This window comes from Miniopterus natalensis, chromosome X, assembly GCF_054644295.1.
Source record: "Miniopterus natalensis isolate mMinNat1 chromosome X, mMinNat1.hap1, whole genome shotgun sequence".
Classification (NCBI taxonomy): domain Eukaryota; kingdom Metazoa; phylum Chordata; class Mammalia; order Chiroptera; family Miniopteridae; genus Miniopterus; species Miniopterus natalensis.
The window spans coordinates 23,563,881-23,582,211 of NC_142103.1; the positions used below are offsets into that span (position 1 = coordinate 23,563,881).

At 38.1% G+C, this 18,331-nt stretch overlaps 1 protein-coding gene across 1 annotated transcript in view; it reads left to right on the top strand.

The window, feature by feature from the left end:
* Positions 1 to 18,331, top strand: part of GUCY2F (guanylate cyclase 2F, retinal) — an 81,132-nt gene that overhangs the window by 20,190 nt on the left and 42,611 nt on the right. Inside the window, 5 exon segments of the mRNA XM_016198670.2 lie at positions 2,554 to 2,908; positions 4,610 to 4,694; positions 9,529 to 9,625; positions 14,156 to 14,189; positions 14,192 to 14,286. Of these exon segments, the coding sequence (XP_016054156.2) occupies positions 2,554 to 2,908; positions 4,610 to 4,694; positions 9,529 to 9,625; positions 14,156 to 14,189; positions 14,192 to 14,286 (666 nt within the window).

Below are 18,331 nucleotides of genomic sequence, written 5' to 3' on the forward strand. Positions count from 1 at the left end.
CTGATAGTCATAACCTACCAAATCCCCAGAAAACAGGAAGGCTCTTGAAGAAATCCTAAAGGCAATTAAATGAAGCATCCAAGAATGTCAAGATGGAGTTCATGAAACCCCTTAAGGGACCTCAGTGTGTGCTGGGCAACTAAGTGTAGATGTCGGCGGCTGCACATGTCATCCATTCACCGTACCTATTTGTATAGTGCATGTTAAGGCAGAGTGGTAAAGGGAGGTCATTGGAATAAAGCTCAGGAAACTGAGGTATTGATTTCTGTAGTTGTCTCTGTTATCTGAGGTAAGGTTTTTGGCATGAATGACTGGAAGCATGGAGTAACTTAAAAATTGACCCATTGTAGAAGGAGCAGGGGGTAAAGATTAAGATTTTGATTTGGGGTACATTAAAATTTAACACCCAAGTAGAGATATCAAAGTAGGCAGCTGACTATATCAGTCTGGAATTTAGGATAGAGGTCTAAGCTGGAACTATCAGTCTGAGATTTATGACATAGATATGGTATTTAAAGCCATGAGGTTAGAAGAGATTAAAACGGAGCGGGTGTAGATAGAGGGTGAAGGACTGAGCTTTGGGGCACTCCAATGTTAAAAGGTCAGAGAAATGAAGAATAACCCATATGTAGGCCAAAAGAATGTGTGCAAGCTAATCCTTGGACTAAACCAAGAGTCGGGGAATTTCACAAGAGTTCAGAACTAAGAGGGACCACAAGGAACATCTATTTCAATCAAGAATGCTAAACTAAGAACTAGGAGACCTCGGTTCCAGTCCTGATTTTATGCCTAGGTGAGTGACCTTGAAAAATCACTTCACTGTGGGTCTCCTTTGCATTCCTAGAAAGAAATATAGCTAGACAAGATGTCCTCCAAGATTTAGACATCCATAATTCTGTATCTTTGTTTTTGAAGCCTAGAGAGAGGGGAGAAGTGATTTGATCAATATCCTGACATTAAGTCAGTGTGTCTTCTATGCTGTTGATTTTAAACCCTAAATATAGATTAGACTCCCTGGGGAGCTTTTAGTAATACTGACCACTGGGTCTAAAAACCTACAATGTCTTATTTTGTTGGTATGGGTTGGGTTTGGCATTGGCATTGGAATTTTTGACACTCCCCACATAATTCTAATGTGCAGCCAGGATTGAAAACCCTCTGCTCTACATTAACAAGGCATGACAGTGTCTTGTTAGCTGCTATAACTCTCTACATCTTGACTTGTATTTCCACCCCAAAAATGATTCGCTCAATATTAAATCTTTTTTTTTTTTTTTTAATCCTCATTAGAAGATATTTTTTCCATTGCTTTTCAGAGAGAGTGGAAGGGGGAGAGAGAGAGAAAGGGAGAGAGAGAGGGAAACATTGATGTGAGTGACATCAACTGGTTGTCTCCCACACGCTCCCCCCACTGGGGCCAGGGATCAAGCCTGCAAGTGAGGTACATGCGCTTGGCCGGAATTGAACCTGGGACCCTTCAGCCTGAGGGCCAACACTCTAAACACTGAGCCAAACTGGCTAATGCTCAATATTAAATCTCTTAATTCAGATGAATGATATTACAGGAGGATAGCTTTCTAGACCTTGTGAAACCATGAAAAACCATGAAAAACCATGAAGCCATAGCTGGTGTGGGGGAAGGAGGGAGGGATCATGCCCTCTTCCTTCCTACCATTATGAAAAAAAAAATGCAAGATTTGTTACAAAAATAAACTCACAAAGTTAATGAATAGTGCACCAGACATAATACACAAATACTGTTGCTTTTACAACATTTATAAAGCAGGCAGAGTCATGCTATCGACCGTAGCAGCCTTACTGCTTTATAGTGGCTTGTCGCCAAGGCTTTGCCACTTTGCAAGCCGATACGATATAGGGTTTCTTGATTAAAACCACATTCTCTATATACTACAACATTTTTCTCTGTATTTGTAGGTGTGTATATGTTAGTATGCATGTCTGCATGTGCATGTGTGGGAATATGTGTTTAAGACATTATTCTAGTGTTTGCTTTCTCTGAGGAGCAGGAAGAATAGCCCATTTTGTCTAGGAGAATAGCCATTTTGAACTAAGACAGGATAAGACATGGACTATGGAAACATATTATTTATAGTCTTACCACACATAGCTGCCCTCTAGTAGTTCCAGCAAAGTGATTTTACCATGCATAACGCACCAGTAATTAACCTGGTAAATTTCCTTTGAGTGCCTCTACCTCTTGTCCTTTCCATACAAGTTTTCTTAGTGCCCTTTATAACTCTAAATCACTTTCTTAGATTAAGGATATAAAAATATATTCTGTATGACTTGGTTTGGCCATAAAATTGTCATATTTGATATATTTAAAGTTGTGAAGGCCTGGGGGAGAAAAACAGAAAAATTCAGGGGAGAAACGAAGCAAGTCCTCAGAAACAATTGTTTTTTTCCTCTCTGCCTTCAGAGCTCCCCTCCAGTCAGATATGCAGCCCATTATAATGAACACAGGCTTGAAATACACTCTGAGATTGCTCTAGGGTGACTAGGGTTCAAGATAATTGTGATTTTAAAAAATAGGTTTCACCGTTGTTTGGAACCATCTACAGTTCAATTTACCTTATCACACAAGCCATGAATAATGCTATGAAAGAAAATGAACAGGCTAGTGCTGCCAGCCTGGTTCAGCATTCCAGAAAGACGCAGTTCTACGGATTCAATCAGTTGGTAAAGACAGATTCCAATGGAAATGGAATTTCAGACTATGTAATCCTGGACACCAAAGGGAAAAAATGGGGACTCCATCGTACTTACACTGTGGACATGGAAATGGAGCTGCTACGGTTCAGAGGGACTCCCATTCACTTCCCTGGTAGCAGGCTCCCTCAAGCAGATGCAAAATGCTGGTTTGTAGAAAGGAAGATCTACCCAGGAGGTAAGGAATGGAAAATCACTGGTAGTCAATTTGGTTCAGCTTGGGCTACAAGGGAACCTCTTTAGGGGAAGGATATTTTAATATTGGAACACTTATATAGAATCAATCATTTGCATTCAGATGACATAAATATCTTGGTATACTGTATAGTTGATTTAAAATAATGACAATAAAGGTACTTTGCAGCCTTGAATCATCATCCACAATTTAAAAGCTTCCTCCACTTGTTTTTTTTTTTAACTTAAAATTTTATTTTTCAATTACAGTTTACATTCAGTATTATTTTGTATTAGTTTCAGGTGTACAGCATAGTGGTTAGACAATCATATACTTTACAAAGTGGTTCCCCCAATATTTCAAATGCCCACCTAGTACCATACATAGTTATTACAATATTATTGACTATATTCCCTATGCTGTACTTTACATCCTGTGACTATTTTGTAACTACCAATTTGTACTTCTCAATCCTTTTACTTTTCACCCAGCCCCCCAACACCCCTCCCATCTGGCAACCATGAGTCTGTTCTTTGTATCCCCTAGTTGTTTTAAAAAGGATCCCACTCCCAGAGGGGTTATTCTAATAAGAGGAAAGCATGAGCCTTTTCCTTGATCTTTTGTAGGCTGTTATTTTCCCCCTGCTAGAAAGATAACCTGTGCTTGCCTTGATATGTTCAAATCCTGTGGATCAGATTCCACAACAGAAATACCATCTCTATACCCTCTCCTCTATGAACTCCCATTGAACTATAAGTCTGAATCTCACAGCTTAGCACAAAATTGCTTTTCAATTGTTTCCTGTATATTGATTGTGTCTCCCCTTCCTAAATAGACTGCTCCTTGAGGGTAGGGACCATAGCTAATAATTCTTATGCCCCCCAACTGCTTGACACAGTCAGTGTCCAATAAATATTTGCAGTTTGATTGACTGATGAAACTCCTCTGGCCTGTGGAATGGGGGAAACTCCACTAAATCTGTGAGAGTAAGAGAGGAACTTTGGAAGGATCCATATTATTGCTATGTAAGTGTACACCACAACCTTCTAAAGCCAAATGCATATATTTGAAATGGACTTTCATTTCTATTTTGCTTTAGTATGACATACCCAGCTACCTCTTTACTCACATCATCATATATTTTCCCTCTGAAATGTTAGTAATCCATCCAAATATTTAGATTTTCCAGAGACCAATTTATATCATAATGAAAACACTAATTATCAAAACCAGACTCACCCTCGAAGGACAAGTGCTATGTTTTTCATTAAAAACTCACAAGGTCTATGGGTTTGACTGAATTAAAAATGTATTTTATTTTATGAAAGCAACATAATATTTACCCTTCACAGGTGAGATAACATATTTATTCTGAGGAACTCTGTTGCTGTGTAACTTAAAATAAGGTACTCAAAATTTTCCATTCATGGACTTCTTCTTCCAAAGAAACACCCAGGTCAGCCTTAATTCGTGTGATTTGTTTTTGTTAGAGTGGTGAGTGGTTTTGCTTCAGAACAGTGAAATTGCTTTCTGTGTCCATAAAGTCAACCAGACAGACTGTGATGTAGAAAAATGGAATTAAGTTAGGTAGGTGTGGCTTGATTTTAGAGTCACCAGAAAGCATGAGGAGTCTTTTTGTGGTGCCTTTTATTTACAGCCTCTTCTTGATAATGCCATTCTTCCCTTTCCTCTTGCTCTCTGCAGGCATCGACCTTGCCTTTGCTGTGACAGTCTGCCTTGCTTTGCTTATAGCCCTGCTATCTATTAATGGATTTGCTTACTTTATAAGGTACATTTTGGTGTTTTTTGTATATAAAAATATAATCCCATAATAACCTTGTTAATATTGATTTCCAGGAAGTCATGTTGCAGTACAATTGCCTCATTACATGACCCACTGATTTTCTTTTTTCCATAGTGATTTACCATTCCTACTGGTCTCATTTAGGGTGTAGTGGTTTCATGATGCCAAGAATAACTTCCTCATCTGTATTGTCAATGTTGTTGCCTCTGAGTAGATATGACTCTTAACAACACTATCATGAAATAAGATCACTAGTACTTTAGGGCCTGCCTACTCCCTATCTGTCCTCTTTTTTCCACTGGCAGCATCTTCTATAACTCTTTCCTTCCTTAAATGGTATGGATTTCTGGGGAATGGAGTTGGGGTATTTTAAAAATTCCAAGAATTAGGCAGAATTGACTAGAATCCAAGATTTAAGGATAATGATACTAACTCACAGGATTGTAGTGGGGATTAAATAAATTAAAGTACCTAGAACAATACCTGGCTCATAGTAAGTGCTCATCAAATGGTAAGTCTTAACTCCTTCCCAGGAACATGAGACTTTCCTTTTGATTGTTGGGAGCCCAGAATCTTCACTTTCACATTCATGACTTTTGCCTTGGGTATCATATTCCAGATTTTACTGTCCTTCTTCCTCGGACCAAAGGTCTCCTCGCTAATCATTACCATCATCATTGTCATCATTCTTAGTCTTCCTCTCTGAGATCCCTTAATAAGTGACCAACTACTCTAATGAACTAATTCAGGATCAGGGATAAATGGCTGAAGATGGCTTAATATGACACCCTTTTCTTATAATCTTTGCATTTTAACAGTTGGTCCCTCCCCCATGCTAGGATGATTTAGGGAGAGTGAAATATGAAATTTACCACAGCTCTCCTGCTTTAGGCTTTCCACCTTGGAAACCACACCTTTTTTATCTCTTTATAAGGGTGCTCCTGACAGCATTGTGATGCAAATTTGATAGGGAATGGAATGGAGCTATTTTGATTAGCTTCAAGAAAGGTCTAAAGTGTATTGAGTAGCTGTATAAATTTGGACCAGGCACTAAACCTCTAGGCCAGAATTTTCTCATTTTAAAATAAATTGGATTAGATGATCTTTAAGAGCCCTTCCAGCTCTGATATTCTAAATGATTTGATATCCTGGATTGAAACTGTAACAGGTATAGCTCTTAGTGTTTAATGTGTTGGCATGGCTGTGAAAAAACATTGTGGTCTATTCTTTCCATGATTAGAAACTTGAGAAAGCCACACAAAGTAGTAGATAGCTTATGAACTGGTAAAACACACTTGATAAATGTTAATGGCAGACAGCACCAGATGTTACCAGTGAAATTAGACCTCAGTCCTTGAGTTTGGCTAAGAAAGAATTCAGTGCCAAGAACTCCAGTGTAAAAAGTTTATTTAGAAAGTCACAGAGGTAGAAGTGATCTAGAAGAAGTGAGCCAGCTGGGCTGCATGGGCCCAGGAAACAAGTTACACAAGCAAAAGAAAGGCCCTTGGCACTTAGGAAAAAGAAAGGCAAAGAAAATGCACCTGTAGAACAGAGAAGGGGGGAAAAGTGTGGGCATGCTCCAGAGAGAGTGCGCACTGGTCCTTCATCTTAAGGGGTTTTATATGTTTTCCAAAGGCAGGGATTTTAGGGGAGGTGTCAGGGTACAATCTCAATAGAATATTTATCAGCTTTTCAGGGATGTCCTTTAATGGTCGTGGTCTCTACTGATTGGTTGATGCTGGGAGAAGGGGGTTATTAATCATTGAAACTAGTCCTGATGTCAGCCATAATGTCACTTCATCTGGTTTTGCTGCTTTTCTGAACCTGGAGCTGAAACACAACTGAGGCCTAAATGTTATCTCTAGTTTGACCAAAACTGTCTCTGGGGTCAACAGATTATTTGATACAGGACAGGCCTCATTGTACTGGGGGCTTAATGCTTAAGGGAGTGAGTGGTAATGCAAGTGCTTGTATGAGAGTCATATGAGGCTATTCTCCCACCCCCTTGTTCTTCCTTGAAGGGGGTCTACCACATGACTAGGGACATGCCAGGGGAGGAAAAGCCAGGGGAGGGTCCAAACCAAATGACTAGATATATGAAAGGCCATGGGGTTTAAATCACATGACTAGCAATATGCTATGGGAGGAAAGGCCACCCTGGGGGCAAGTTCCCACCCTACAATACTTGTTTTTCCAGGTTTTCCCATTGCTAGGTACCATGGTCTTTCTGCCCTGATGACCTTCTGTACCTTGCCTATCATTCCTACTTTGCTCATGTCTGTCTAACTGCCTAATATATCAATAAAGACATTACTTCGAAGGAAGTTTTTCTTTTAATTTCTGTGACTGTTACATATCCCTGCTGTCAACAGAAATTTAATGTCTTTAATTTAGCTGCTTCCATAGAATAAAGTATTTAAATAACATCATTAGCTACTTAGTGAAAATAATTTTCATTCAATCAAAAATCTTCCTCCTCTAGGGAGATTTGAGGACTAATAGGTTCTAGCTATTCAATGCCAAGTCATCCCATGGTAAGGTGGAAAATGGAGACACTCAGCTGTTTGTGTTAGTTATCAACCACCCACCCCAAATGACTGGTCTCACTGGTTCTTTGGGCTTAGAGTGAGCCCAATCTGCAATTCTTGGTAAGGGGAGGAAAAAAAGAAAAAAAAAAAAATCATGGGGTTGGCAGGCATTTGTTTGGAACTTGTGGGCTGAAGGGCAAAGAAGACTGGAGAGGAAACTGATTGGAGAGGGACATGATTACAGATGAAAATGATTGGAGAGGAAAATGAGTTTGAGACAACTGGTACTTGAAGTGGTCACAGAAAACTCAGAAAGGGGAGAAAAGCTCATCATTTTCCAGAGTCACTTGGTTCTTGGTTCTTCAGCTAACAAAGCACAAAAGATGCCCTCTCTTTGCTGCCTACCTCCCTCTCTCTGCCCACAGGGCTGCAATCAGAAGAGCTGAGCTGCTGATGAGTTTCTGTAATAGATGGTGATTACTTGCAGGAGAGTGACTCTCTGTTCCTTCATTTTCTGTGTTTTGATTGTTTAAGTTTTTTAGAAAGAAGGACATACAAAGAACCCAGCCACCCCAAAACAAAGGATTCTTTGAACTCCTCCTTTCCCCCTCATCTGAAACAGATTGCCTCTTCTTTCTATAAAGCTCTCCCGTGCTTTGTAATACTAATGATGATAATGATAATAATGAGCCCTTATACTTTCATAGTGCTTCATGCTTTTCAAAGCACTTTCACATACATTATCTCATTTGATTTTTCAAAACAACTATATAAAAACAGATACTGCAAGGACAATTATCTTGCTTAATAGATGAGGACACTGGGGCATGAAGAGGTTAAATTATGTATCCAAGGTCATCTGGCTAATAAATGACAGAATCTGCACTATACCCCAGGTCTTTGGATTGGGAGTGCAGTTTTTTTTCTACTTGGATGTATTCTGTAGCATGATTATTTTGACAGATGTGCCTGCTTTAAGAGAATTCCCCACACATATCAAACAGATAAATCAGGGAGTGATGCTTTACTTTGCCAATAGATTTGTATGGTATACCCAAGAATTCACTACAGGGCTCTTTTAATTTTCTCTGTAGGGCAGCAGCTCCCACAGTGATAAGAGACATATTTGTTGGCAGACAATTAGAAACACATTAATTGCTTGTTTACAAACCAGTGGAATCACTGAGAAAAACTGACTGGGTTGCTGGTCCTTAAAGCTACAGTGGCACTGTAGGTTTTTTAGAACAAGTTGACAAAGCACTTGGATTCAGGGGTTGTTTTCCCCACTCTGGCACTCAGCTTTAGTACATTCCACAGTGTAACCATTAAGGGGTTATGAAAAAAGTAAAGCCAAACTGTAACTGTCAGACACCCAAGATAAAACAGAACAGAACAAACAACCGTGTGGACTAATCCAAGATTCCCTCTAGATCCTCAAATTGTCCCATCAGCTCAACTGAGATGACCTACCTGGCTGTGTGGGCAGACATCATAAACTCTTATGTGTCTAGTAATTGATTTGTAAGAAATGATTACATTCACTGCAAATTAATGGGCATGTTTGGAGAGAATCAGGTTTAAACTGTGTCTATGTAATCCTCAGACAAGAGACCAATTCAGTAAAAGAAAAAAACAACACTAAGCCCACTTGTTTGGAATGATGTAGACAAAGCAACCAACTGATTGAGTTTTTCCACTTTTCAAACTGTTGCTTTGGCAACACATAGATGCAACTTTGCAAGACAAGTGGTCTTGTGGGCAGAAATCTGGGCCCTCAGCCAGGGACCAAGGATTCAAGTTCCAGCTCTGCCTCACACTAGGGGATCTCACACAATTTGCTGAATTTTGTTTTGTTTCTTTAATGTATTTTTGTGTCTACAAAATGAAGATTATTGATTCTTTGCCCTGGTATTAATAGAAAATAAACTATGGCATATGAGAAAGCATATTGGATTCTTTAAAAGTATTCAGAGGTGATGTTTTGTAATGTGCCCTTGAAGTGGGAACACCACTTTTTGGTCTTAGATACCATCCCATACAACACTTTCACCCCTCCCTTTGATGTCTTTTCAATAACATTTTCACTTTTCTCTTTTGATTTTTGTTACTCTGCAAGTTGTGAGGACTAAGGTTGCTGCCTCTCTTTGCTGTGGGTACTATGGAAAAGATCCATGCGTAGTTATTCTCTCAATTATCTTGTGTATTTTTAAACTTTTATCATAAGGCAAGTTTATCCTAGGTTTGAAAAACATCCAGCCCCCTCTGACCCTCTGATATTATGCTTATTTCAGGCATAGTATAAATAAAATCCAGTTGACTAAAGGACTCAACAGAATTGTACTGACTTTGGAGGATGTGACATTTATCAATCCCCATTTTTGCAGTAAGGTAAGGAGCTTCTCTTTCTCTAGCTGTACTCTTCAGTATGGTATTCACAAGCCACAAGTGACTATTGAGGACTTGACATATGGCTAGTCTGAATTGAAATGGGCTATAAGAGTAAAATTCACACTGGATTTAGAAGACAGTACAAAAATATGTAAATTATCTCATTAAATTTTAGAAATATATTAATTACAAGACAGGATGACAATACTTTGGATGTATTGGGTTACAGTCTATTATTAAAATTACTCTCACCTTTTTCTTCTTATATTTTGTAATGTGCCTACTAGAAAACTTAAAATTACATGTATGGCTTGTGCTACATTTTTATTGGATGGTGCTGTCTTAGAACAGTTATGTGGAAGCGATGCAGTGCTCTTTGAGCAATAGTGTGGTTTTGACTGCATGTATCCCTTCTTTGTACATTTGGACTCAACATTTGATTGTTAGTTTCTCAAAGACAGGGGGTGCATTTTTTTATGTTAGCCAAAAGAACCCAACATGGTGCTGATAGTATAATAGGTGCTCATAAAAGTTTTATTAATGAATCCACTAGTGAAAGATAGTTGAGTTTCACCAGTGGTTCTGTTCTGATTTTGATTGTGTTGTAACTGGTGATCTTTATTGAGGGCCTACTACTATGTCCTGGCCCTATGTTAGAGAGGGCATATAATTCCTGCTTTTAAGGAGATTAGAGTCAAGTCAGAGACTCAAATCATACTACATAAGAAAGGTGATAGACACCATATGCACAAAAGACACTAGAAATATGGTAGAACTTCATAGGAGACAGATCAGTGGAGAAAGGCTTTTCAGAGACCCAGCACTGAAGCTGTGTCTAAAAGAAGGAAGAATAGAATTTTTCTAGATCACAGGTAAGAAACTGGTAACCACTTTCATCCAACCCTTACGATTAAAAAAATTAGTAGCCAGATTTTTGACATTGTGAGATTACACATAAAGATCTGGACCTCTGGGTGTTTTTTAAAAGGTTAGCCAATCTATCAACTTTGGGTATCACTGTGACAATTCATTGATAGTAGGTGCCCTTTTTGGAAGAGACATGATTTCTGCAGTTTGACACAGTTCCTATCACTCTCTTTTTTCTTATACCCAGCCTAGTTCATCAGTTTATATTATCCATCTGGCCCCTATAGGCATCCTAGGCAGAGAAAACAGCATAAACAAAGCTTGGAAAAGAGATGTGTGGGGGAGTTTTGTCAAATATAACTAGTAATGGGAGAGTTTGCCTTTCTGTGCCCAATCTGTGGCAAAGATAAAGACTTTAGTCTTTGCAAATTCTGATATGGTGTGGCAAGATGTAAGGAAAGGATGGAAACATCTCACATTGTCCCCATATACTACTTACTTTTGCTACACCTTTGAACCAGATCTGATAATTAATTATATTTGTGACCAAACTGATTGTTTGCCTAAATGTGACACTGAAAAGTGTAATTTAGTTGGTTAGGTGAAAATGTATTTACAGGGTAATAGCTTATACAGTTGGAATCAAATAAAAAGTTCAGCTGTTTGATTTAATTTTAATTACAATCCTAACTCTTACTTGTTTAAATCAACAGATCTTGTTGTAAGGTTGATATCATGTTCCTGGAAATGTATTGTTGAATACCAGAGCACCATTCTGACTGAAAGCCACATTCCACTTTCATGTCATAAAAACTAATTGATGATAGCCTCTATTTTTGAAGCCACCAGAGAACCCTGAGGTGGTGGAATTTGTCTGGATTTTCCACATTCAATATACCTTATATGAAATTTCCCACCTCATTTAGAAAGGGAAGATACTGAAGTTCAAGCTCTAAAGCAATCCCAATACATAACACTATACTAAAAAACAAGTATTCAATTCTGTGACAAAATATTTTTGTCCAGAAATGGATAGTCAGTAGTAAAAGCAGATGGCTAGAAGTTATTGTCCAAAGGTAGCGATATAGAGTATAGTTATGGTCAAAAGCAATAAACCCATTTTTTTTTCAATAAATTTATTTTTTAAAATCCTTACTTCTTTGGTGGTATGCATGTCAAATGACAGTTCATATCAATTGCCTAGATGTTTTGGCTCTAAAGTGTCAAAACAATAAACATAGCTCAGTTTTGGACTGAATTAGCCTTTTCTTTGTGTAGGCCCTGTAATGGTCAAGTAATGTCTATAAAACCTCCACATATGCCTTTTCACTTTCCTACTGAGACGAAAAGTGTATTTGGGTTCCGTACTGGTTCTCACAAGATCACCAAGAATAGAATAGTGCTACCTACAGATTAACAAAATACCTGAGGTTTTAAAATTTTGTTCATTATGATAGATCTTTTCTTTCACTTGTGCATATATTTTGACATAATGAGAGAAAAAAATCATCACCACTTTTTACCACATGAGTGAGAAAAATGAATAGCAAAGAGATTAATACCCTTATAGAGTGCTTTTTAAATTTCTGTTACTATTTTGGTCCAGGTGGAAAAGGATGGCATTACCCTAGGAGAACATATCTCTTGGCTTCCAGATCCCGTTTGACACTTGGCAGCTTGTATCACAGGTTTTGAGGGGAAAAGATGGGGGGCCATACATTTTCCTTAATTGCTATGTAGTCAGACTTGCAGCTGGCTGTGTCCAATCAGTCAATAAGCCAAGCCAAGAATTCCATGCAAATAGAATGTCTGAAAGTGTAAACCCTTGGTGAATATAAATTCAGTATAGAAAAATTAACAGGTCAGTAGAAGTCAGGTCAGGAAAGGAAGTTTTTAGAGGAAAGTGAAGCTGAAGTCCAAATGTATGTGGATTTTGGCAGATTTTCTTGCTTTCTCTTTTGCCCTTAATGGAGAGATCTATACCTCAATATACAGATCTAGATGCTCCTGCTGAGATATGAAAATAAAGAATGAAAAGGAAGATATGAAAAAAGAATAAAAGTAAAAAATGAAATCTATGATTCTAGTCCTCTCTAAGAGATGGAAGTACCTACAAACTTTTGCCTTTCTTTTGTAGATTTCTCTCTGGCCTTGCTCTGATGTAAGGGTTATGTGAAGAGTCAAGTTTTACATCTTGTTTGAATCTTGAGCTGTTGGGATTTCAACACATTAGGGGCTAGGTATAGTTTACTATTAACTTGGGACTTCATGATAGTCTTGTCTTGGTAAAATTAACATAGGGCTAAAACAATTAGTGATCTTCAGTTTATCAAGGACCATTAAGTTTAGAGTGTGGGAAAGTACTTAAGATTAAATTTTATTGGAAAGCAAAAATGAAACAAAGCATTATGTGGTAGAAATAACACAACACCAGCAAATATAACATTTACATTCTTCTTCCAGTCCTTACATCCTTTTCTAAGTCTCTGTTTCCTCATTATAAAAGGAGGGTGTTGGAGTTGCAGGTGGGAGCTGGCCCAGACAGTATCAAATGTAACTGCTAACTCTGTATTGCTATAATTCTAAAAAAGGCATATTTGGAGACATGGAGAAAAATATGAGAACTTGTTGATTTATTATTTCTTCATTTGAAATAAGTCTGCAGGTTTAGTTGAATATAAAGGTGTTCAATTTTTTTTAAATCCTCACCTGCGGGCATGCTTAGAGAGAGGATGAGAGAGAGAGAGAAAGAGTGAGTGAGTGAAAGTGAGAGATGTGAGAAAGAAACATCGATAGTTGCCCTCCTTAAGCTCCCCTACTGGGGTACATGCCTGAGAATCAAACCCACAACCCAGGCATGTACCCTGACCGGGAATTGAACCTGCAACCTTTCAGTGCACAGGACGATGCTCAACCAACTGAGCCACTCTGGTCAAGCAAAGATGTTCAATATTAAAAGTTAACAAAGACTGCAGATAATTCTTCCTTTTATCATTCAACTGTACACTTCTTAGTTCTCTGTACCAAACTTAAGTGTACAAGTTAACAAATCAAGGAATAGGGAATTTGGCCTATTTAAGCATTAAACTCATAAACCATGGACGGATGATCTACTAACTCTCTACCATTTGATTACTTTTCGGGATACTTTTTGCCATTAATCTTACCTGCACAAGGAAGGATGCCATTCAAGATGGTATAACAAAAGCAGCCAAGCTTGAAAGTCAGAAAGGTGTGATTCTGTCCTAGTTCTGCAATTGATTTCTTTCAAATGCTAAATTTTTATCTTTTCTCATTTTGTTTATAAAATAAAATGAGGGTCCTAGATTAAATTATGACTAGTGTTTTTGTTTGTTTGTTTTACCATTCCAAATCTATGATTCTAGTCCTCTCTAAGAGATAGAAGTACCTACAAACCTTTGCCTTTCTTTTGTGGTATATGGAGTTAAAGCATGGTACCAACCCTGGCTTTAAAAAGTGCTGAGGGATAAGAAAAATTAATCAATGTCATGTTTACAGAGTTCAACTCTTATAGTTACTTTCTTCAGAATAAAAAGAAAAAAACACACACACAGATAAACATAGTATCTATATCATAGCTTAGTACTTTGTCCTAAATCTTGAGAATTTTGTTCACAAACTTTTTTCCTAATCCTTTCACAGACAGGAAGTCATGCCAGTGTAAGCTTCCAGATCACTCAGAGGTCCAAAGTGGGAGATCCCCAAGTCTCTCTTTTTCTTCAGGGAGTCTAACTCCAGCTACCTATGAAAACTCCAACATAGCAATTTATGAGGTAGGATATCAACAGCTACCTAATCTGTTGTCTCCTTGGATTTTAAAATGAGGCAGTGACTTAGGATTTATTAGTCTGTGGGAAAAAATATTGAGACTTTTGGTAAGTCTTCTCAGTTTTTTTGTCTGTTATTCCCTTATGGACTTGTTTGGTTGACATTTTTGACAATGATTTTCTTCAGAAACTAACTGACTTACTTATAACTTCATTGATTTTTTTTTAACTGCATGTATTTACTATGCATGTGAAAAAAACTATGAGACCCAAACACTTAACCATGTAACTCCTTCCAGAAGATATAGATACAATAATAGAAGAAATTACTTTCTAAGTCAACTGATTGTGATGGAACTTCTAGATAAATGTTTGTGTAGAGTAAGGTTTGGGGCAAACCCTTCTTTTCAAATGCTAGTTTTTCTTCCTATACCTGTTATCTTCTGATATTATGAAACAATAATTTTAAAAAGTATTCATTTATTTTTTTTAGAAAATTATTCATTTATCTATTCTTTTAGCCTAAACTAACTCTTGGAGTAACAGGTTAACTTCTGTTTTGTAAAATAGAAATCTTTTTTATTTCACTTCAGTTTCTGTCTTTCAAGCTTTAAGAGGCCACCTCTGACCCCTTGTTCTAAGATACTGGAGTTTGGCAACCAGAACAAATCTTGCATCAGTTGGAGAGATGAACTGTTTCTTCTCAGCAGGAAAGAATTAAGCAGAGGGTAAAAGGAAAACTAGGCTGTCTTTCTTTCCCTCATAAGCAAGGCCTTCCCAGTGTGGTTTCCTTGTTTTGTTTGAAGATACTCCCAAAAGCATCAAACACTCTCAACTTCAATAGTAACTACAAAAGGAAGTCCAAAACAGAACAGAATGGGTTTTTTAATTGTCTACCGCACTGGGTTTTCCAAATGAATGCTCTCCTCCATAGGATAAACTACTGACAGGGGCCTAAAACACCAAAATTGGTATGGTATATATTTGTTCAGTGTAGCTGTGCTTTGACTTAAATTTGTGACAGGAAACCTCTGGATCTTGCCTTGTACTTAATTTAATTTGCTTTAAATATAAACTTGAGGTATTGGGGAATTAACAGTTCTACTCTTTCAAAGACTACAGACAAGATAATCACATAGCTTTTGAATGTCAAATGGAATGGGCTGATGGCTTTATACATGTATTGACACCTCCAATATTCTGAAATAAATCTCAATTACCTAAAGCAGTCTCTTGGTTTTTCATCTGTAAAATGAGGGGTTGAACTAAATTCTTTATCTTGGTTGCTCATTAAAATCTCTAAGGAAACTTAGAAAAATACCTATGCTCAAGCTCTACCCCTAGCTTTGATTCATTTGGTATGGAGTGGGCTTAGGCATTGGTAGTTTTAAAAATGTCCTCTATATGTGCAGCCAGGGTTGAGAATTGCTGGACAAAGAGGCCTCTAAGGCCTCTTCTGGCTCATATATGCTATGATCCTCTGATTGTATGGAAGAATCTATGTGTTAAATCATGGTATGTTTTATTTGGTGGAGTTGGAAGGTTATAGGGTAGAATTGAGAAGGGAAATAAATAAACATCTGTATATAACTGGCCTTTAAAAAGCTGTCACATATTTCCTCATTTGGGAAAGAGGCAGAGAGTTCAGTTAGTTCCCTTAACGACTGTTGGTCAGTCAGATGATGAGTATTTCTGAACTGTGTAGGCTAAAGGGGGCCTTCATCTGCACCAAAGGAGCGTGTTAGTGAGAATAACACCATACAGTGAAGTCAACATTAAGCTGGTGATGGGGTACAAAAGGAGATAGCTGGAACTAGAAAACTGCCTAACTAGGGCTAAAGAGGACTCTGGGAGGGAGCCGAAGTTAATCGAATCAACACATCAAATAATGAGGTCCAGTGTGACTTCTGAAAAGGTCCTCTACTCAGAGTGTTTTAAAAAAGATTTGTTATCTAATTTCTGTTTAAAATAAGTCAAATTTTCATGAGAATTACTATTGAAAGATCTAGAAGTTACAGAATGTGCCTAGAATAACAGACACCTAATAGGAAAAGACAGGCTTCTCTAAAGATATGCCATAACATTGTACTACATTGACACAAATTCACACCTTGATTGTACACACAGATGCATACCCTTCAGAACTACACAGAAAAATCAGCCCTTATTTCATAGATACTCTTGGAGATGTGAAAAGAAAGCCAGATGAGCCAACCTCTGGGGATAAAGAATTGTGAATGGCAGATGCAGTGGGAACATGTCATCAGGTGCTCTAATAGCCACAATCTAGGGGAAAGGTTTGAGATGGGAATTAGTACAACCCTGGCACAAACAGAGAGAACCCACTGAAAAGATCATCCTTCTCCATTCTCTGACTCCATCTGCCTCTCAAGCCCTCTCCCTTTGTTTTCCTCTTTATCTCATTTCACTCTCTCTCCCTTCACACTCTTCCTGTTCATCTCCCTTTCCCAGAGCTTTTTTTTCTATCTTCCCACCTTCTTCTATATTCCTATAGCTCTCTCTCCTCCTCTATCCTTCCACCAAACATCTCTCTCTCTCATCGCATAATCATATCATCAAATCTGAAAAGAACCTAATAAATCATCTAAGTCATCCGGCTATATCAGTGAAGAAACTGAGGCTCAGGATGATTAAATGGCTGCTCTAAAGCCACATCTGAATTTGAGGCAGAGCCAGGCCTAGGACCTAGTTCTCTAGTTCAGAATGAACAGACTTTAAATTACTTCTAAAAACTGCAGTGGATAGAGTTTGATGTTTCTTCCTCTTAATTAAAAAGTGAATGATGAATGAAGTATTTATCATTGTTTCTCTTAAAAAGAAAAAAACAACAAAACAAAACAAATAGTGCATGTGTGGTAAAGATAAAACCTGCCCATTTCCTCCCTTTTCCTCATTATTCGTGAAGTAAGACACACAGACTCAATGAAAATTTTCTTATAACATTTGTGAGAATTATTTAAATACTAAAACAAACACACACAAATCCCCCCACACAAAGAAAGCCCATGAAAGTAAAGAGCAACAAAGTGAGAAATGGAAAAACTTAGCACTGTTACTACCTAGTTTTCTGAACCCAGGCAAGTCATTTAATCTCTTTGGGATTCAGTTTCTTTATCATCATATGAAGGGATTGGCCTAGGGACACCTAAGACCCTTTCCAGCTCTCAAATTTAATGAATTGGCAAGGTGGCGGGGAAGCCCTGCTTAACTACCTATAAGAGCTAATAAGCTAGAGTAAAGGCTAACCCATGTCTATAATAGGGTTGAATCCAGGAAGCAGGTATGTGGTACTGGGTATAGGCAGAGTAAGGGCTACCTGTACTGCTGTTCAAGTTGTGCCTTACACAAGAGCACCATATCTCAGGTGATACTACTTACATTGTAGATATATACTTACTTATATGAGAGGGGTGCAGGAGTAGGCAAAGAGATTCTGGCCTCCCAGCCTAGTTCTGGAATGAGGTGTCAGGGGTATCTTCTCATATCTACATTTATACCAACACAACTGTCCATGCACATACATTCACTGATAAACATATGTGCACCTCGCTATGTGCTATCTTGACTATACCCCAGGTCTTTCTTGAGGTTACTCCTTTCTCTTGCCTAATGTTCTTGGAGATATAATTTTAGCTTCTCAACCCCACCTCCACAGCCTGACTCCAAACCTGACAAAGAGGCCTCATCTGACAGGCAGGGCTTGGTGGTATGCAGAGTATTCATGCAGTTAGTAGAATGTGTTCCCTGGTGTCTGGAAGATGTATGAGTAAATGAGAGTGTGGTGTATCCATGCCCAACATCACAGGGCTACTGCAGGCTGTAACATAACTGTATTTTTACATGAGGGAAAGTACCCTTTTCTAATAAGCACAAAGGCACCATGATGGCTAGGAGTGACTGTGGGTTGGATAATATAGTTGACTTTCAAAGGTTCTTGGAGGGCTTTATTGCCCACTGGAATATCTCACACATTGGCTGATTGGGTGAATTCCCACTTCAGCGTAAGCTTTCACCCCTCTAAAGGCTAAAG